Consider the following 22,262-nt stretch of genomic DNA (forward strand, 5'->3'; position numbering starts at 1 on the left):
GGCGGAAGGGGCCGGGCACGGGGCTGGCTGGCGGAGTTTCCGCGCCTTCGCCTGGGTGGCGGGGCGGCCGGCTGCGCTCGGGGAGCTGCGCCCGCCCGTGCCCCGCTTCGCCTCGGGCCATGCTGCTGCCGTCCGACGTGGCCCGGCTGGTGCTGGGTGAGTGAACCGGGAGGGACGGAGGGATGCATGGGAGAGACGCGGACCACCGGCCTCAGAGCCGGGAGGGCTCTGCCGGGCATTGTCAGCCGCCCGAGGCGCGGCGGGACACAGAGCCGGCTTCGCCCTTGACCCTCGGCAGCGTCTGTTGGCCCTCCCAGGCTGGGATTGTCATTGCCGGGGCTTACACCGGGCAGCCCCTGGGCTGGCCCCGCCGCCCTCCGGCCCGGCCTCTGTCGGGCAGCGAACGCAGCTCGCTCCTGAGGCATTCGGGTCCTGAGGGACCAGGCCGCTCCCCGGCCGTGCCTTGGGCTGGGGTGCTTCACGAGTCCAAGGAAACGTGGTGGTGGTGGTCTCCGGTGCCTGCCTGCAGACTGAGAGCTGCTGAGCGGTGCTTAAACAGTTCCTGATTACAGGAGGAGTTCAAGGGTGACCCGAAATCCCAGGGGAGGCTGCGTTAAGGGTCAGTTTTTCTTTCCGGCGCTTCGCTCAGGTATTTCGCTCACCTTTGAGGGTGCACTAAAAGTTCAGGCGTGATCGGAGTCTGTGGAAAGCACAGCATAAGTATGTTCAGTACATTGATAGCAGACAGTGAATTTTTAAAATTACTTTATGCTTTGGACTATTCGGATCCTGCTAAAGGTGAGAGCAAATCGACGGTAAGCAAAAATATGACCCACATATTTCAGTCCCAGGCACAAGTACTGCTTGGCGCAGGTTGCCAAGGTTTCCTGGCAGCTTGGCCTGTGAAATTCAGTTTTCAGTTGATCACAGATTTCTAAATCCAAAGCCATTAAAGCTGAATCTCTTCTTCAGTGTTCCTCCAGCACAATTTATTTTTAAATACTACCTGAAATGTGACTTGCTACTGTCTTGAGAAAAAAGGGCTAGTAAGAGATGTGATTGTTCTATTACTGTGAAGTAGCAGGATTTTTAGAAACTCCATGGACTGTAAACAAAGATTTGAAATCATACAAGTGTGATCTCTCATTTCACTCTTCCAAACAGGATTGGTGAAGTTACAGGTTTCCAGGTAGAATGCTTATCTTATGTGCTTACCAGAGACTTGCAGATGTGATACACAATCTTGGCAATATCCTGTTGTGCTGAGAATGGTCCGTCCTATCTTGTGTCTTTTGTGGCGTGGAGTATGCATCGTGTCTGGAAAACCTCAGAGCAACCTAAGGCTGTAGAACAGGATATTCCTTGTAACCCTTTCTGTTCTCTAATAGGGATTCCTCTTCTGTGAGGCATCTCTGAATTTCAGTGGGTAAACAGACTTCCCACTGCAGCTCTTCCATCTTTCCCCCCAAGCCCCCTGCCAAATCTTTCTGGTGCTGTGAAGGTTGAAGAATATTTGTTAAAGAAACAAAACTAAAATGATATGCTGAGCTCACACAGAGGAAAATGCATAAGAGCATTTATATTTTCTTAATTGATGGAGTAAATGTGTACTATGAGTTACATGTTTCTTAAGCTGGAACAAAATACTGAATAATTTCCATACGTTCAAAACATACATCACCTTTTGTATTGATTTTAGGGACCACGTATTCCTATGTCATTATACAGTGTATGCACGAGCACTTTGGGTCAGCTGCACAGGCATTTTTAGCCTTTGGAATTCTTTATTACCAGGAAATTGGTGTATGTAAAATGTGCCCATACGCAAGCATTTAGTCACCCCTTGTGATACTGTAGTAGTAGGTTCAAAAATGAAAAATTGCAGCTTTTTGAGTAAGTGTTCAGGTAAGTTTGATTATAAGAGCAATCATACCAGCAGAGATCAGAGCTCCACTGAGCCTAATACCCCCTCTTCCAGCCTGGACAACAGTGAAATATAATCATGTTTACCAGAAATATACTTTCAGCCACCTGTGGCTTGAGATTTTTGTAGAAAAATGTATTTGAAAAAATAAGTAAGATATTCCTTTTCTTTTCGCAGGCACTGCTAATGTTTTCTGTCAGATAGGCCTGCTCATACATTGTGATGAAATTCACAGTGGTTATTCCCAGACTGTGTTTAACTTTAAAGTTTGCCTACTTGTTGAAGACATGAAAAAAGGCTTGCATGTTGGAAATATGATTTGTTTTCTTCAGCTATACTCAGATCTGCTGAAAGATACTTGTTTTCATTTAAAGGGCACATTTTTCTGCAGGTATTCATGAACTCAAGTGGACCATTTTGGGGTTCCATTGAAATAGATAATGTGTATGTATCCTGCATTGTATAACTAGGCACATGTTTTATTTTATCTCTAAAACATTCCACACTAAGCTCTGCCAAGAAAGAAGAAACATTTTCTTTGTGCTTCTTTGTTCTAGAGTCCTTCATTCTGATTGGTCTATTTCTATCTTTCAGTGTTTAAGGTGTTTGAGGATTAAAGCAGGGTTAAAAATTTTGATTAAAGCAGAACATATTTGATGAAGAATGGAATTTTGGAAACGAAAACTTGGTCAGTACATTTCTGTGATGGTAACTACTGAGTCTTAGGCGTAGAGCTACTACATCTATCCTAAATGAAAATTACTGTGAGTGAGGGGAGAAAAAACCTTTTTTCTGTTATGAATTTTTGTACAATGCCAATATTTTTAATAAATCTTATCCACTGTTGCAGCAGCTTGCAAGTTTTACCTATTTTGAAACAGTATGATGTGTGGAGAATTACTCCTACATAGCAATGCATTTTATTAACAAAATGTCATAGATTTCCATTGAAGTGTCAATTAGAGTGGTTCAGCCCATATGGGGGTTTGTTTGTCAGCCTCGTGAGAATTTTATTTTCTTCTGTGTACTAAAGATAACCCAAAATTTGTTCATATTGCCTCAGTTCCAGTATTGAATACTTTGTAATTCCAATCTATATTGTTTGGTCTTTTGGGTTTTAGCTGTTAAGTATCTGGTAGAAACATGTTTTGTAAAAATAATGTCACTTTCCTTTTCTTACATAGAATTTTTCATCTGATTATTCCAACACTGCATGCAGCTTTGATACCTATTGAGCAGAAGTAATGAATGAAATAGCAACGTTTTCTATCTGATTTGGTACAGGCTATTTGCAACAGGAAAATCTTCAAGCTACCTGCCATCAGTTTATTCTGGAAAGCTCAGATTTGAAAGAATATGCAGAACACTGTACGGAAGATGGTTTTATTCCAGCCTGCTTGCTGGTGAGTTTATATTTGCAAAGCAAAAAGTTACATTGTCTTGCATCCATGGGCAACAATTTTGGCAGTTTCTCAGTGTAATAATTAATTTTCAAACGCTGCTTAAAATGTTTGATATTTGACTTGTTTCTTGTTTCTTCATCCTGTTATATTAGCAGTTATTTAATTTCTAGTGTTTAATCTTACTAAGAAACATTTAAGGGTGAAATATACAAATTGGTTTCAGCATATTATGCAGAGTCTACCTTACAGCTTTGAGGTACTTTTATGGAAGGGTGTTGTCACAAGGGTTTTATTGATTTCAGGGCTGCTTTTGTAATTTACTGAAGATCTCTTTCGTATTCTAGACATGACAACCAATAATGTTCCATTTCAGGTATATTGTAAATATTTAGGTAAAGCACCTCAGATTTATCTAAGTCTACCACATTTTATTGACAAAAACTGTATTCAGCCTTCTCTCTGTCCAGTATCATCTGCATTGTTCTGAAGGTGAAAGATGGACTTCTGGGTATGCATAAATAGTCTATAGCCACATGTATAGAGCTAATTAGATAGTTTGCATTTTTAACAAATATGTAAAATGGAATTTTTACTATACTGTGCAAATTACAGGGTTTAGGTATTGCTTTGTATCAAACTTTTACTGTTTACGTGTGTGTCCTCTTCATGTTTTCTGTTTCATTCTTCTAGTGTAGTAGTTAATTTCATGGTCTGGGATTTTGTCCACAGTACTTAAAATTCACGGAAATCTCTTCTGAGATCCAAGGTGCACCTACTTGATGCACCTATTCAAAACAAACTATCGAATTTATTTTATTTAAAAGTATTTAGTCATCTGTACTTTGGTGGTAGGGAGTTGAGAACCAAGCTATGGCCAGCAAAAATTAGGAAATCCAAATGTATATAGATTATTCATATTAATAAAGCTTTTTTATAGTCATCCTTTTCTCGGTAGAAACATTTTTCCAATTATTCACATAACAGTGATATCATAGTAGCTAAGATAAAATTCCTACTGGAGCTTAAATACTTGCAATAAAGTATTAGTCATGTCTTGTCAAGTTCCCACTAGTAAACAAGACAGGAAGGTACAGCAGACGATAGCAGTAACTTAAAAATCTTATTTTTTTTTTGTGTCACCTAAAATAACAGGAAAAATAAGCATGATAAGAAGGTTAATTCTATGTGACTTAAAATTTTGCTTCAGAATGAGTTTCCTTTACATTTTTTTCCAGCATGATACATACTCATTAGTCTGTTACAGCTGTTCATCATCTAATTTTCATGGCTTTATTCCATAATAAAAAAGGTGAGTGACGGTCAGACAGTTCTGACTTAACAGTGTTGTGCCTTGAGATAGAGTACTTCACATTTTTCTACGTAATAGGATTTTGTTCCATTGATTGCTCTCTACCAAGTCCAGTCCCTTGTGCTGAGCATGGTGTAGACTGCTAAAGAACTCTTTAAATATGATGTGATAGAGCAGATGAAGTAGAAGTTATTAGTGAGGATTCTGAGATCAGTTGGTTTTTTTTTTCCAGTCACTGTGTGGAAAGAACTTGACAACTATTCTTAATGAATACGTAGCCATGAAAACAAAAGGTAAGCCTTCAGAATGAGTGTTGTTTTATCTTTATCTGTTGTTTATCTTTTATCTGTTGTGATCTTGAGGAGGAGGTACATGGTCTTAGAGTAATCCCCCATTTAGGCTGCAATTTGAAGGTTACCATATTACACAGCCAACAGCCACTACATCTAGTGAGCAAAAAATAATTATCTTAGTATTCATATGCCAGCATATATTTTCACTTCAAATGTGACCATTTTTGTATCTCAGAAGCATAGAGATACAATAAAATATGCAAAATGTATGGGTTTATGTTTGTAAAATTATTCTGTTTATTGTTTATACTATCAAGAGGAGGAGGAAGTGCATATCTCTCTGGTGACCAGCAACAGAATGTGAGAAAATGGAATGCTGTGTCAGGGGAAGTTCATATTGGATATTAGGAAAGGGTTCTTCACTGAGAGGGTGGTCAGTCACAGGAACAGGCTACCCAGGGAAGTGGTCATGGCACTGAGCCCTGTCAGAGTTCAAGGAGAATCTGGACAGTGCTTTTGATCACATGGTTTAGAGTTAGGTTAGCCCAGTGAGGAGCAGGGAGTTGGGCTCAATGATCCTTACAGATCCCTTCCAACCTAGGGTGTTCTGTGATTCCATGAAATTATCAGGAGGAGTCCTATGGTATAAAATATTTCTTGTCTTGTTTTTAAGACTAACTAAAATAGTTTCAGAACTACTTAATATTTTGTATGAATACTGTAGACAGAGAGCATTTGCTGTTTTTGAAAGCTGTTATCAAGCTTCTGGATGTTGCCGAATCTTACAGGTTTCTGATACCTGTTGTATGATCATATTTTAGTGGTGTATGGTTTTAAAAATCGTATATGGAACATTCCTGAACAATTTTTTCCTTTCACACTAGGTTTGACAGACATGGTAACTAGGACACAGTTATTACTTCATTCACAATGCTTTGTACTTGGCATCTTAAAAAACTTAGTAAATTCGACTGTTTACTTATCTTATCCATCACATTTTTAATGTTCTGTGCTTCAAAAAGACTGAATGTTTTTACCTGTTTGGGTCATATCATAAAATAAACAATTACTTTTAAAGGCCTGTCTGCCAGGTTATAATTTTCAAAGGCACAAAAGTGACTTGGGAATATGAATACAATTTCCAGAAGAGAGTTGGGGGTTTAGCACAGGTTAGGTTAGCATGTGCTTGCTGAGGAGTCAACACCATGTGCAAATTCCACCGAGAATTACAGTAATTAATTCCGTTTCATCGAGGCTTCTAAACCAGAACTGTACCCATATCAATCAAAATTCTTTAAATTAGGAGTTAGGGATCTCTAATTAATAGAATATTAAGAAGGCAACTACACACCTCAAGTTAGATGGTGTCTGAAACACTCCATAATAATTATTTTGCTTGTGATTTTACTTTTTTCTCATCATATATCAGTCTTGGGCAGCAATTTCTTTCTATGATTCGTTTTAGAAACAACAAATGAAGTTCCAGCAATGATGTCATCTCTGTGGAAAAAATTAGACTATACACTTTCTCAGATCAGGTAATGTAGTTTTGAAATCAAGAAAGCAGTATTTCACTCTAAGAGTGAGTCCCTGTGTTAACCAACTCTGCTTATCATTGTATGAGAATGGTTTAGCTCTCTGTTTCCTGGGAGAGACAGTGAAAAAGATGGGTATGTGAGAGTTTATAGTTGAGCAGACATTTGAAGATTTTAAGATGGGGCTAGCAGATAAGGAGGGGATGAGTGAGAGCATGCGGCCTTCCTTTAATAAAACAATAAAACAAATGACTCATTTAGAATCTGATACCTTTGTGGTTACTTGACCAAAAATGAAACAGTAAGCTTCATTTGAAGAATCTGTGACCATTGTTGGAAGGAATAAAAATAGCAATCAGTGGATTTTTCTGAAGGAGTGTGTGGTAAGGAGTAGACTGACATTACCCATGTGATAGGTACTGTCACACTGTGTAGCTGAGTGCTTCCATTATGCTCCATTCATTTGTGTCACTTGGTTGTTTTTTTTTAGGAGCATGCAGAATTCAGATTTCAGATTTTCTTCTAATCAGAGGAGTAAGTAACTGAGTCAATTCCATGGGATCAGTAGGTTTTATGTTAAAATTATCTGTCTTGATTAGAAACAGGGGACTTCTGCAGCCATCAGTAATACATGTGTGTTGTCTTCAGTGTGATCTCTGGATTACTATAATGATCAGGAAAGGAAAATAAGAAAAGCTGAGCTTTCTGAAAGGGGCTTAAATGCTCTATTATAGCATTTTCTCTGCTGAAAAAAACTTTTAGGAAGTTTACATGATTAAGAGGTTTTAAAACTGCTGCTTCACTCCTGAAACTGCTGATTTAATTTGTGGTTCATAGATGAACTAAAAACATAGCCAGTCTAATTGTAATGCAGTTGCATTTCTGTAGAAGGGGAACATAAAGACATATTACAGTCTTGTAGCGTTTGTTATGTATACAAACATATCCAACCAAAATACAAAAACATACTTCTTGTATCTAGAGTTGTTTCTTTCATTACAAAAGCTAAAAATGAGCTATCAAAAAAGAAGAATTGGTTTACTTAAAAATAAGTTTTTCTCTGTCGTATTTTTACTGTATAAGAAAAGAGAGTGTGAGATATAGGTAGTGATTGTTCCCAGATTTGAGATTCATTGGATGGTGGTGTTCTGTTGTCCAAATTTTTTTAAACAGATTTTGTGTGAATATCAGCAATCTTTTAAAAAAAAATCCATTATCATATATTTCATCTTGTCTTTATTTCCAGTACGTACAAGAAGTGGAATTGTAGAAATGAAAAGGCAGAGAATGCTTCAGCAGTCAGCTTCTGCAAACTCAGGACTGTTGTCAGTAGCCCATCAGGCAGGGCCACAGAATTCCACTTCTGTTGTACCTCCTCAAGTAATTCACAGGCCAACAATAAATCAAAGCATGCCACAGACAAGACTGAATACATTGTTTGTGAACCAGTCACAAACTCAAGAAAACAAGATCAACAGTAAGTTGTAAAAATCTTTAAACCTTTTTTTTCTGTGAAAAACCTATGGCTATCGATGGAAGTTTTCTAAAATCAGGGCTAATCATCTTCCACCAAAAAGTTTCAGAAAATTCATGCATTGTTTCCCAGCTCTCCAGACTGGTTCAGGTGATTAAAAAGAAAATAGGTGCCCAAAAGAGAGCTGATTCTCGCATTACTTGCTTGCCAATGTGAGTTCGGAGATCAGAAGTGAATGGAATTTGTGGTTATTCTGTTCTGTGCTCTCGCCCTCACCCAGATAACTTGTTTCATCAGATAGGGATGATCCACATTAAATGGATGTCTGTTTCAGGATGTGTTTAAAAGGAATGGTCCTCATTTCCATGATAGTACCAAATTATTTTGTATGGACTTTCCAGGAATTGATTGGAACATAGTAAGTAATGTGTAGATCTCATAGTGCTTTAACAGTGTCACTAAAAAAGGTATTGGCATCATGACTTCTTTTTTTTTGTTTGTTTCCCTCTATAAAGCAGGAGGTCTCATACACATTCAAGTTCCAACATCACAAGAACGAAAGCTTCATTCAAATTTGCTTTCTCCAGGAAGGCGAAAAAGGTAAACAGGGATGTGGGTTAATATGTGCACTAGAAGTTGTGTGGCAAACTTCTCTTACACTGCTTTTGCATTTTTTGTTCTCTGATTCAAATGCCCATTTTCCCCCAAATCTTTCCTAATCTGTCTTCATTTTTTTTAATGTAAGTAGTTTTAGCACCACTGCTGTTAGATATTTTCAGAAGAGCCTACACTGCCTCCTGTAAAAACATTACATTTTCCTATTTATCATCTAAATTCATACAGAACCTGACTTTCTTCTCTGAAAATAAGTGCTCCTTGAGAGGTCTTTGTTTTCAGTGGTAATGCCCAAATCTGACTTTGAGTTGCAGTTATTAGGCTCCATTAACTGGTACCACCAGTTAGAGTAACATGTAGTGGAGGGGTGTGGAGTTCAGTTTGCCATTTGGCTGTTTACTACTAGAGATCTACATTATAACTTCTATATAAAGGCAGACACAACAGATACATAACAGATAATAAAGCAGTTACCAGCTTTTACTGAATTTTCAATATGTAGTTAATTTTCTGGTGATTAACATACTTTGTTTGCTAAGGAAGAGAAACACTGGGTTTATTCACCATTAGGCCTACTGTTTGCAATTTTCTCATAAACTATGTCATAAATTTCCTGGAATGTTTCAGTGAATCTCAGAAGAGGAAAAGTATTGCAACATCCGTGCCTCCTTCAGCAACTAGGAATTCTCAAGACTCTGAAGAAGCAGTAATAGAAAAGGAAACGGAGCCCCTAGAAGAATTAATTGATGGTAACTTCCCAGTGAGTATATGCCTACAGAAGGTATTTACATTTAAGAAACAAATTCACACTCAAGAGATCTAGTCTTTAACAGCTTGTTCATCTTCGTTTTTACAGAAATTACCTTTAGAAGATAAATGTATTGGTTTGTATTTGAACTAGCTCTAGTGTGTTCTAAATTCATAGATTTGACATGGTGAAGTAGAGTTTTGGTTTTCTTGATTTATTTGCTTTGTTAAGATACCTGTAGGCTGTCAGTAATTGTTTAGAGAATGGAAACCAGAATGCACAGTGAGCCTTGCTGTACTTCAGGAGAATAAAAGTGCAGCAATATTTTGGGTCAATTTTTGTAGTAATGTAATGCAGTCACAGAAGACTCTGTTACAAAAAGTCTTCTCTTTGAATTGATTTTTAATTATTTTTTACTTGTCAGTCAGAAATTCATGCTCCTTTTCTAGTTATGTTAAAAATAGAAACCTGACCACTTCAAAACTGTTTTCCAGCAACTGGTTATTGAAAATGCCAGAGAAAAAATCTTGAGCAACAAATCTCTTCAGGAGAAACTCGCTGAGAACATTAACAAAATCCTGGGGAGGTAAATAAAAGGAACCTCTAAACTTCATATGTATTCTTATTTGATTTATTTTTTGAGTTTTGAACTAATGACATACATGTTGCAGTGATGGCAGTGTTGCTCAGGCCCCTAAACAGACAGACAGTGGTCCCACAGAACAGGAGACTTCAATTGATGAAATCCTTGGACTTCAGGTAGGTGTGGATTGCCATGTTGACGTTGTTTTTAAGACCAGGAACCTGAGAATGATCAGTTATGGGAACTATGCTGAACCTCTGACATCTGAGGATGTTTCCCTCCTCTTCCTATCCTTTCTTTTTTTTTTTTTTTTTCTGTTTGCCAGCACAGCTGAGCTTCCCTGATGCTCCTGTCTGTGCAGGGGCAGCTTCACAGCTTCCCTTAGGGAGGTGTGAACTCTGACCTTGTGTGGTGCTGGGCAGGTTCGAGGAGCTGAGCTGGCAGGACCCTGCTGTTCTGCAGGAGCTCATTTTGTGCCAGTTTAGCATTCTGAATTCATTCTCAGTGCCTGTCCAAGGCAGCCTAAGCATGCAGCAGGGTTGAAGCCAAGGGAGTGGGATTGCTTCTGGCAGTACTCAGCTGGTAACCTCACACTCAGACTGGATTTAAGAACTCTGTCCCAGGCACCAGCTGCCTGCTTCTCACTCAGTCTTTCATACCAGTAATTGGCTACCAGCTTCTCACTGGGGAGCTAATCAATAGCCTTAGAGAAGAAAAAATAATTTAAAATATCTTGCTGTCTCCAAATACATTTAATCTGAACAGATTTTGTGATTTGCTCCAAGATAAGCATGGATCATTTAGTGTATCAAGAGAAATTTTTTTTGGAGCCTAAATAATGATGCTTTTTCTTCAAATTTAGTATTTTCTTGCTTTTGGAGGAAATGTGCGTTCTCCTTCTACAAAGTAAACATAATTATAGTGTTCTCCCTTCGTTCTTCTATACGCCTCAAGCTGGTAATCACAGAATTAAAAAGGGCTTTTAATGAGGGAAATGACAGTCTTCACAGCCCTCATGAAAAAGACAGGAGGAGAGCAGAGGCAGTTCCCTGTTTATGAAGTAGAGGTGTCTGGTTTATAAATGCTGTTCTTCTGTTGCTTGGTGATTTTAGGTCAGTTGTTGTCAAAACACAGAGCTAAAAAGCTGTATTTCATTCTTCTGAGCAGAAATAAAGCAGCTTCTTGGTTTGGTTGGAGTTGCTGAGACAAAATCAAGGGTATAACATTGAATAGGCACCCTTAAAACCACCATATCAAACGTTGGAGAGGTCTTAGGGGGTCTCCAGAAAGGCAGGAGAAACTTTGTATTTAATTGCTTGAGTATGTACTGGATATTAATTTTATTCCTGGGCTGCGACAGAACAAGTGAGTTTGAATCAGGAACCTTTGAGCACTGTCCCATGTAGCTGTGCTTTCTAAATGCTTTTCACAAGGAAATAGTTGGAGGCTATATTATAGAACATGTAACAGTTACATGAAATAAAACTTCTCTTTGCTTAGTGTTGGCTTCTAGATATATATTCAAACCTAAGAAATTAGGATTAATTTGGGAATTTTATTTACCAATACTTTGCTTGTACAAGCTCACAGCATCCATGCCATGTGCATAAGCTTCCAGTGTAGCCTGAGATTTAGTCCTCCTTTTTGGTTAGTGCTGGCAATTTTGGAGACAATGGTGGGGGTAGTGTCTGACAGACACGTTTGGGTTTTGGAGAACCTTATTTCTTAAACTTCAATCACTAAGATTTTTTTAACAGACATTAAATTTGTGGCAGAAATGTTCCCAGCATTGGTCTTCATGTTTCTGTGCTGAGCAGAAGTAATAGAACTAAAAATAATGTGAAAAGAAATTTTTGTCTGTTTTTAAATTATGGGAGTAACTGTCTAACAGTTCTGTATATCATGTTTTTTCTCAGGGTGAAATTCATATGTCAGAAGAGGCTATCCAGGACATTCTGGAGCAGACAGAATCAGATCCAGCTTTCCAGGCTCTGTTTGACTGGTTTGATTATGGTAGGCTACATTGTACTCAGTTGTACTGTTACTGTAAAGCATCCTGAATAATGAGTTTTCCCAAGCATTGCTCGACAAAGCATAGGAATTCAGCAGGCCTCTTGCAAGAGAAATGGCACTGGTATGCCTTAATACAGAATTAGATTCTTAGGTACATTTATGCACAGGTATAAAGTACAGCATTTTCCTATGGCTGATATTCTGGGTTTGTGCTGGTTTCAGTGGTTGTTTTACTGCTGTTATTTTAGACTCTCCAGGTCTGAAGGATGATAGTTTATACTTGTTTGCTGTTGTAAAATTTTCAGGGATATTCTCACATTAACCCTAAGGAGATCTTTATGCTGCAGTTCATTTGAAAGGTAATGATGACATAAATGTGGTGACATATTTAACCTTTCTTCATACTTTATTTTGAAAATAGGAAAGAGCAAGGTAAACAAGAACTTGCCTGCTGGTGTTTCTGGTCGGAATGGAGTAGAAAACGAAATCCTGGTGGGTGAGGATAGCCTGGAAACATTTGGAAGTTCTTTAGGAACAGAAGAAACTAACAGATGTAGGTCTTTGTTTTGTTTTTTTTTCCTCTAAGATTCTCTGTTAACTTTTCATTATGAAAATATTTTCAGACAATTTGTACATTTCAGAATTTTCATTTTTCACTGATAATATCCATGTGGACATTTACATTGCATGAACATACAGATACACCTGGTCTGTTACAAAGTTTCAGTCTATTAAATTTAATAGTAGTGCTATCAGTGTACTTAAAAGTTGTACTTGATAAGCTTCTTAATGCTAGCAGACCATCAATAAATGGATACTTTGCAGTATCCATTGTGGAACACATAAAGAGAATATTTTGCATCTAACCATATTAATCTTTTATCTCTTTTCTGTAATGTATCTGTTAATTATTACACAAAAAGAGTCTTACTCTGGACAAAAGGGATGTTAGTACAATAGTCCATGAGTAGCAGGTATTTAGTGAAAGTATATGAGAAGTAGAGCTGTGAGGTTTTTATCATGAGATGGTTTTTGTGCTTCTGGAAATCTGATGTAGCAACCTGACCTATTTATATGTTACATGTGTACTTACTAGTAATGTACAAACGGATTTTCCAGATTTTCTAGTGTATGTATGTTCTATATATATATTCCACTCAACTTGAGTGTAAGGATGAGTAACATTATTCCCACTTAGTTTCATGTGAAAAAGGTTTCCATTGAACTGATAGTTATTTCTAAAACGGTCTTAAAGGATCATCTCTTCTAATAATTATGGAACTAGTTTATTCTATCTTTTACAGGTGATAATTCTAGAGAACCACTATCCTGTAAAGGCTTTCAGTTAGGAGAAGCATCCTGTGCCTTGAAGACCAGCACTAATGATGATGATATTGCTAAGAAGAATCCAGCCAGTGAACAGCTGCATGGAAACTGTACACCAAGGAAGCAGACTGATGTACTTACAGCCATTACCCCTGAACATATTAGGGAGCTTGAAATTGCTTTTGACTCAGTGTCTGGTTTGACTGAACCTAGCAAGAGACTGAGTTCTGACAGCAAATGTAATGAACACTCTGCAGACACTTACATTACGAAAGAGTCATCTGCATTTGTATCTGAAAGTGAGAGTGCTATGGAAATTGAAAAAGGCCCACCAAGTCATAGTTCTCAAAATAGTCCTAATTTAGAATATGTTCATTCTGGTACTCCACAGATTCCTTTGATTTCAGTGGCAGAAGATACTATAGGTGGTGAAAACAAAACTGATTCCGGAAGTAAATGTCCATTATCACCAGATACATCACTGTCTGAAAAAAGACTTCCTGGAAGTCCTTCTGATGGGAGCCCTGGCCACGGTGCACCACTGAGAAAAAACAACTCATCCATTTCTAGCCCATCAGCAGATGCAGGAAAAGAACAGACTGTAACCAGTGATCCAGCTGCTTTGCCTGATGTTTCACAGGAGAACTCCGGCCACCCCTCTAACCATGAGAACCAGAGCACACAGGCAAACTGTGCTGCGGGATCTGCAGTGGACATTACAGGTCTTGACAAAACGGAGTTGCAGCTTGAAGCTGTTGATACTTCTAACAAAACATACTCAAATGATCAGCATACACTTGATAAGCCTTCTAAGAAAGATTTTAACCTCCCTTCAGAACTGTCAAACCCAGAGGGTACACAAGGGGAGACGCAAGAACCTTCATCTTCTACAAAAGTGGACACTGATAATTTATATTTCTCTTCTGGTGATAATGCATGTACAGACATTTCTGTAGTATCCACTGAAAACAATCTTACTACCTCTGAAATATGCCACTCTCCTCTCCCTGAAACTGCATCCTCAACAGATGAGTCAGGTACTGAGGCCAAAAGTATAAGCAGTGTATCTTCTAGTAGTCAACCAGTGGATGTTGATCCTTCTAATATAATGTCCCTCAAGATCATCATCAGTGATGATCCATTTATTGCATCAGACACGGAGTTAAACAGTGCTGTTTCCAGCATCACAGGAGAAAATTTGCCTACTATAATATTGTCATCTCCAGCCAAATCCCCAACCAAAACTGCAGGCCTGCCCAAATGTCTGACTTCAGAAGACACAGAAAAAAATGTGGATTCAGCTCTGGCAGAGCAGAATCTTCTTGTGCTTAGACCTAAAGACCCTGTGGTTACCACAGTCACCACTCAGAATGAAGATTGCACTGGTTTTTCAGTTGCAGGTTCAACTCATCTTTCCAACGAAGGGGGATTTATACAGTTGATGCCAGCCACAAGCACAGCTTTTGGGAATTCAAGCAACCTTTACATAGCCACCTGTATGACTGATCCAGCAACCTTGGGTGCAGCTGTAACACCATCAAATGTAGTTGTATTGCCTGGCAGTTCTATGCCACTGGCTTCCCAAGCTCCATCTGTACAACAGCTGCGGACTCCTCCCAGATCCAGCAATGCATTTCCATCAAACCAGACTGTCTCCCCAAACTTTCCACAGGGTAATCTCATTATTAGAAAATTACTGGGAATGTGGTGTTTATCCGGTGGTCTTGTTATTTTTGTTTTTCCCCTAAATGCATTAAAAGTAAACAGTTTTTAAACGGCTCTGTCTGCCATTTGAAACTATCCAGGAGTTACCGTATTTTTTAGTGCATTAGTTGCTAGTAGAAATGACATAAAACTAGCAGAATTTTAACAAGCTGCTTTGAATGGAAAAAAACCAGCCTCATATTTCAGAAGCTTAAATTACATAATTTTAGCAGTATTAGATGTAGGAAGCATATTTTGGTTTACACTGGAAAGGATTCCATTACTTTGGCTAAATAAAACAGGTTTTTATTTTAATAAGATTTCTGTTGTAAATGGAATGCTTTGTATTATAGGATTCCATATTTTGTGTAGATAATTGGGTAGATGTATCTAGTCCTCCCCAAATCACTTCCTTGGTTTTGTTTAATTTTTCAAAACCTAGTCTGCATTAAAAAAACATTTTACTAGTTATGGAACTATAACATTATTTCTTTCCAAGATTTAAAATCTGGTACAAGCATTTTTATTACTATGGCAGTAAAAAATTTGAGTGCTTTCTGAAATTTAAAACCAGCTGCAAAACAGCTGTAATCACCGCCTTTAGATTTCTTTCAAAAACCAAGAACATTTTGCAGTTACCTTTGAATTTCTGTGTGTAATCATTTCATTGAGGTCAGAGGCTGGTGCAACACTATGTGCAGGGTCTTAGGGTGACAGCCTTTTCTGTTATTAGGATTTCTTTATGCAACTGTTACCTTCAATGCATTTTTCATAGAGGAACAGTTTTCCTTCACTTTTGAAAATATTCTTCCACTTTCAATTAATGTGCTAGGATAGTTTCCATATTTTATAATTCCCATATATCTGTCAGCTAAATAAGATAGTGTTACTTTTACTGGTTTTTATAAATCACTGTAATTTAAACATTAAGATAAACAATAAGATTATCATATTTCAAGCTTTATTTTGAGCTGCCTCTTACAAAGGAAAATAGACTTTAACTAAAGAATTCCTTATAAACTAAAAATAAAACTGGTGCTTACTCTGTTTTCTAGCAATGAACTATAGCAAGGACAGTTAAGTTTTTCTAAAAATCCAGGGCTTTTCTTGCCACAGGTTTTGACCACACATAACTCTAAGAAATCCTGTCTTCAAGCTTTTCTTTTCAATGAAGTATTTTTTGTTTCTGTAAAATCTTAACACTTTGGTATTTTTTAGGTTCTGCCATTATAATTGCATCTCCAGTGCAGCCAGTTTTGCAAGGAATGGTGGGAATGATACCACTCTCCGTAGTAGGACAGAATGGAAATACATTCTCAGCACCTGCCTGCCAGGTAACACATCACAAATAAAGATTTTCAGAATTAAAGCTGGGGTGATAAGAAGTGCTTTGGTAAATTATAATAAAATATTTTTATTCTTTCAAGGTTCTTCACATGCCTGTGGCTAATCCAGTGTGCAACGGAAGTGTCCCAAAGCTTCCCATCCCTCCCAAATCACAGAAGATTCCTGGAGCAAGAAACAAGACTAATACAGGTGCCTGCCTTCTGCCTTGCATTCTTGAGAGGGGTAGAAGAAAAGGAGAGGGTTCTAAGGACAAGTCAGTTTCAAGTAAAAAAAGTTTTATAAATACCTCTGCTTCTATTCTGGCAACTGCTGGGCTGTCTTGAGAGAGGTCTGTACCTGCCATTAGTGACTCTTGTTTGCTCAATTTACAAAGAACTTCCAGCATATAACATAATTCCAGTTTTGGCATCAAGCTTATTTCCAGAATTGTTTTGTCTTACCAGGGCCATGTATTATCTAAGTGTAGACAGCAAGCTTCTTCTTTGTTCTTAGTTGGGGACCTTTGCTAGTCTACTAATTAGTCAAGTTTAAAGTTACAAAATACTGCAGAGTTTGTTGCTGGGTTTTTCTTTACTGGTTCTCTGTCAGGTGAAATGTCATTGTACTAACTGTGAAATTATTTACCTGTCATTCATTAATACTTCATCTGTTGTTCCAGGAAAACTGGTACCAAATGTAGCTGAGCCTTTGAACCATGCAAATCCTCGAACACAGAGGTCAGTAGTGCTAGGTATTGAAACTTGCTTTCTTTTTCCTGTCCTGAATTTCTTCATCCAGTACTGGTGAAGAGAGGAGCTGTTTTCAGTGGTGGCATAAGCAGTACCCCCTTTGCTGCTGCCTGTCTGCTAGGAGTATTGATACAGATGTGTTCTGGGACTAGTGCAGCCTGTGCTAGAATTGTCATTGTTCCTGTGTTAATTTTGTATGGCTTTGTCTTCATTGTCTCCTGTCTCAATTGTCAAATAAAAGTCGTTTGAGCAGAGTCTAAGCTAGGAAAATTGCCTGTTACATTTACTGGGAGATTTAAATTACTAAAACCATTTGTATTTTCTTTTCAGATGAGTGGTACCCATGGTTTTGTAGTGTAGTCTTGTTGTCTTTACCATCCTCTGGCCCAAATCCAGTAGAGTTTATTAGATTGGGTTCTTCATTTGTGTTTGAGATGTGTGGACTAGAGCTTTGCTTAGTCATTTAAAAAGTGAGAAGTGAATGCAAAGATGGCCAGGACAGCAGCATGCTAGCTTTATATTGATGAACATAACTTAATTTCTAATTGGGGTAGGTACTAGTTTTCTGTTGGGCAAATGAGAGAAGGAAGCAAGACTGCAGTAGTCACTCTCCTTACCATTAATGGACTGCCAAAAGAAAAGGATGTTGGAATGAGCAAAAGAGTGTAGGAGAAGATCAGAAGTTCAATTTAAATATTAGAGGTGAAATGATCTTTTATTGTAAAAGTAGCACATACTTAAAAAAAAAAATTACCTATTTAGAATTTATTTAAAATTCTGGAAAAGTAGAGACAAAACAGGAACATTAAAAGTCAACTTATTAAAAAATCCCAACCATATATCAAGTTATACCAAATACATGCATACAAAAAGTACTGATTTTTTAAAAACCACAGAAGCAAGATCTTGGGTAATACCCCTTCAGTAATTCAGCTTTCTGTTAACTTTAATTGATCTCTAGATGTACATTTCGCATAGCAAAGAGAGCAAAATTTTCCCTGCAAAGAGGTGTAATTTCTTATTTCTTCTTTCTACCATCTGTCTCATCTCAAATTTCATGCAAATAAAACAAACTTCTACCACTCAGACCTCTTCTACCATTTCAAGGGTACCAAAGTTAGCATCCCAAACACTTGACTTTTCCTCATAGAAATCATAGAGGCTTTATCTGCAGGGAGGGAGCCTTACATAGATGAATGATGCCAAAGCTTCTCTGGGAAATGCAGCATAAGCCAGGCAGAGGGCACAGACACAACCACGGTATGAGCTGACAGAGCAGAAGCATTCTTCTTTCCACAGTGGTGGCTTTTTCCCATGAATGGGGCTGGTTGTCAGGTGGAGACCACACCCCAGGGACTTTGGATGTTGTTGTCCAGATGCCCACTGGAAGCTTTTTGTCTTGCTCAGTATCTCGCCATGCACAGCAAGTGCACAGGGAGGAGTACAAGGCATGCATATGATTACATTGTCCAAAATATTCTGACAGCCTCTTAGGAATTTCAGCTCCAAGGACTTCCAGAGCCATAAGTAGTTTTCTGGGATGGACTGTCCTGTCATGAATGCACTCAAGTTTCTTTTTGAAGTCAAGTAAACTACCAGCATCCACAAATATCCCAAGGTAAAAAAGTTCCCTGGTTTAGTTACATGCAGTGTCCAGACCTCCTTGTTGTGTTTTGAACCTACTAACAGTGTTACTTGATGCCCCTAGTTTTTCTACTGGAAGGTACAGCAGATAGGTTCTTTTTTATGGGCTTTCTTCACAGAGCTCTGTCACATTTTCCCTCAGTAATCTCTCTTTCCAGGCTGAAAAGTGCCAGTCTACTTAATTGTCCAGTGTGCAGACTCTGTTTCATGCCTTTTTGCCAAGAAAGCCTTCTCTGAGCTTTCTGCAGTTGTCATTCCTGACTCTTGGTCCTTGTGTTGATAAAATACTTGTATTTAGGATGGAGGATCCCTTTTCTGAGGGATGGGTGGGGACTTCCATCCAGCTGAAATTCACTTGCCTATTAAGAATAAACAAGACAATGAAATGCTTCCATCTCGTTTTCAGAACTGGAAACTGGGACAAACTTACCAGTGCAGAACCGGGAAGAAAAGCGGACGAGAACTTGCCTGTTGCACCAGCAGAGAGCACAAGCTCAAATTCAAGACAGAGTGAGAGTCACAGGAGAGTGCTTTGCTTTGATAACCTCCTACCTACTCCAGGAGGAAACACCCAAATTCAGGCCACAAAGAGTTCATCCCAGAAAGAAAGAAATGAAAACCCTTTATTTGCTGTTGACTCAGCATCCTCCTCTGCTAAGGCCCAGGTACCAAAGAGAGACAAAGACAAAACATTGCCTAGAATTCTGTGTAGGCCAGAAGTTGGTAGCAACAGAAGTGCATCTGCAAAGGAGCCACAGCCCGAGCGGAAGGTGGCAACTGCAGGGCTTTCATTAGATCCCTTCCACAAGACAACAGCAAACAAAGAAAATGAGTTACAAAGGGATACTGATGAAAAGCAGAAGAACCAGGACACCGCCAAACTCTCAAACGGCCAACAAAGCGTTGCCTCATGGAATGAGAAGACCGTTCCTTCAGTACAAGAGCTGAACAAGAAGCAGGGGCCATTGTCGAATGGGGCTGGCAATGGCAAATCATCGGTCTCTGTTTCTTTGTCCTCGAAGGAGCCGAAGCGAGAACCTGCTAAAGCTTCCAGCCAAGGCCTTGGCCTGTCCAGCCCGTTCAGCAAACAGTGCGTGGAGATGCTGCAAGACATTCAGTGGCAAAGCCCCGCTGGAAAGACAGTTGAAAACGGAGAACTGCCGGTACCCCGGACGCCGTCTGGAGTTGGGGACAGGCACACGGATGACACTACGGACAGCGTCCGCACCCCGACGTGCCGGCGCTTCAACGAGGACAGCACCACGCCCCGCATCATGGTGCCCCCCGCCACGCCAGACCTGCCCGCCTGCAGCCCGGCCAGCGAGACGGGCAGCGAGAACAGCGTCAGCATGGCTGCACACACCCTCATGATCCTGTCGCGGGCGGCCATCGCAAGGACTAGCACTGCAACCCCCCTCAAGGACAACACCCAGCAGTTCAGGGCTTTGAGGAGCACCGTAAAGAAAAGGAAACTGGAGGACTTAAATGAGGGGGAGAGAAATTCTCGTTCTGCAAATCGAAAAGACCTTCAGAGCTCTCCAACACCATCAAAAAAAAAGAAAATCAAGGCGAGTATAAACATCTACTTCTTTTAATAGAAATTCTAAAATTCTAAGTGTCCAGGTGGAATGTAGGAATTAAGCCAAACTCAAAGTAAGCCTTACTAGAATTCAGGCTGTTCTTGCATCCTTGTTTAGTACCATGAGTGATACTCCCAGCCTCTGTGTGTGCAGTACTGTGCTTTTGACTTGAGGATTTACAGGCAAATAGCCAAGGTATGAGACACAAAAGGGTGTCTTTCAATGTAAATAACCAAAAAGGAGTATAACTTTGTAATTCACATACTTAGTTTTAGCATGCTCCTTAAACATCGAGACTGGAAAATGTGTCATTCCATGGAGCGAGAGCACATGGCAGTGTCTGAGTTCTGGGGCAAATTTGTGTAGTAACAACTACAAGGTGGATGGAAGGATGAGGAGGAAAGGAATGTTTGCAGGCTCTTCAGTTCCCCCAGGTTCTTTGTATTTAACACAGTTGTTGCTTTCCTCTCCTACAGAAAAAGAAGCTCCCAAATTCTTTTCCAGCAGGAATGGATGTGGACAAGTTCTTGTTGTCTTTGCATTATGATGAATGAACAAAGAGAAGCTGGAAGTGGGGCCATCTGAAGCTCAGTGGAGTGATGCTGAGGTTTTGCATGGGAAGAGAAAACTCTAAAGGGCAAGTTGCACTTTCAGTGCACTGAAGTTTCACTTTATAGCAAAGTCATGCCGTTGTTGAAGCAGGTAGCAAAGTGTAAATATCATTGAGTCGGTATATGTTTATTTTTTAAAAAGCACTTGCATAATTATAGAGCCATTTAAATTGCAAAACTGTAAATTTGTATAAACGAAATGTAAGAAAGATTGTACATTTCCTGTTAGACCACGTTGTCTATGTTCTGCTGCTTTCTCTACTTACCCCTGCGAAGCGCTCAACCGGTCTGTGAAAAGGTGGTGTTTGTCACTCACCGCTCAAAGATGAGGCAGCTACCTTGGCCACTTCTCATTGTTTTGTTGAATCTGAAAGGGACTTAAGTATTCAGCTCTAACTGGCTTGTGCTCACACTCTCTCAATTTCATAACTGTCAAACCTGTGTGGTAAGGCTTTGAATGAAGTAACAAAAATACCAATAGCTAAACATATAAGGCCAGTAAAACCTCAAAAAGCGTTTTTCATCTGGTGAAGCTTTTCCCAGCCAGTCATTCAGACAATAATTTTAATTTGGACAGGCCTCCTCTGTTTACAGTATTTGCTACATAGGATGTCATTCGAATGCAAAAGCTGTTTTCAAGCAATGTACTTTTGTGTGAGGTCATGCCTCAGTATGAATACTTCAACTGAAGCAACAGCTTAACAAGAATTAGCGTGTTCTAGTGAAGTCAATTCCCTCACCTTTCATTTGTACTGCTGAGAAGTTTGTTACTATCTATCTAACTCCTGCAGTTTTAGCCAGATATGGAAAAAATTGCATCTGATTTTTCAGTTTAACATAGAGGTTGTCCTAGCTATTACACAAACTCTCTCCAAAAGGGGTGCAGGAGGAGCTCAGCCTACATTTTGCTGAATGAGCATGCCTTGCTCCAAAACTGCAGAATTTTCTCTACTGGTATCTCTTCCTTTGTTCTCAAATTGTTAATGTCTTTAAAAAATAATTTGCAAGTTTTCTTATAAGAGATCTGTACAGCAACAGGGCAATGTTTCAGACAGAATACAAGGATTCCTAAGGAACCAAGATTATGCAGTAGATGTTTATATTAAACCCATCCAATAACTAAATACTGCATAGCATTTACAGCTTGAATAAATATTTTTGTTTTAATAAAAAGTTGTGTATCTTGCTTAATGTTTTCAAGCCGACTAAGCAGATTTGCAGATACTGAATGGAGAAGTCCTGTTAGTTGTTTTTGAAGACAAGGAGTCCCATATTAAACACTGAGTTCTAATAACACTTGTTAGAGGGACTAGGGCAGGCAAGCACAAAAATTGTCTTAAGCATTTTATGCTTAATAGTGATAGTGACATCTAAAAATAATTTGCTGTTTGAGACTAAAGCTAACTCTTTCCTGGGTCATTCACT

The 22,262-nt window shown here is 39.0% G+C and overlaps 1 protein-coding gene across 3 annotated transcripts; it reads left to right on the forward strand.

The window, feature by feature from the left end:
- Positions 1 to 22: 22 nt before the first annotated feature.
- Positions 23 to 22,023, forward strand: LOC107201690 (protein NPAT). 3 transcript variants are annotated; one of them, XM_015621351.3, is made up of 19 exons: positions 70 to 156; positions 2,519 to 2,612; positions 3,209 to 3,327; positions 4,869 to 4,929; positions 6,395 to 6,467; positions 6,955 to 6,998; positions 7,711 to 7,941; positions 8,454 to 8,538; positions 9,181 to 9,313; positions 9,796 to 9,887; positions 9,973 to 10,060; positions 11,801 to 11,897; positions 12,319 to 12,450; positions 13,202 to 14,896; positions 16,146 to 16,261; positions 16,355 to 16,463; positions 16,933 to 16,990; positions 19,053 to 20,214; positions 20,703 to 22,023. In XM_015621351.3, the coding sequence occupies exons 2-19, from the start codon at positions 2,588 to 2,590 to the stop codon at positions 20,778 to 20,780; spliced, it is 4,398 nt and encodes a 1,465-aa protein (XP_015476837.1). In that variant the 5' UTR covers positions 70 to 156; positions 2,519 to 2,587; the 3' UTR covers positions 20,781 to 22,023. The 3 variants fall into 3 exon arrangements, with proteins under 3 accessions (XP_015476820.1, XP_015476831.1, XP_015476837.1); XM_015621334.2 differs by lacking the exon at positions 2,519 to 2,612 and having other exon boundaries at positions 23 to 156; XM_015621345.3 differs by lacking the exon at positions 2,519 to 2,612 and having other exon boundaries at positions 23 to 156; positions 8,457 to 8,538.
- The last annotated feature ends 239 nt before the right edge of the window (positions 22,024 to 22,262 follow it).

The sequence above is a fragment of the Parus major genome, chromosome 1 (genome assembly GCF_001522545.3).
Source record: "Parus major isolate Abel chromosome 1, Parus_major1.1, whole genome shotgun sequence".
Taxonomy (NCBI): Eukaryota; Metazoa; Chordata; class Aves; order Passeriformes; family Paridae; genus Parus; species Parus major.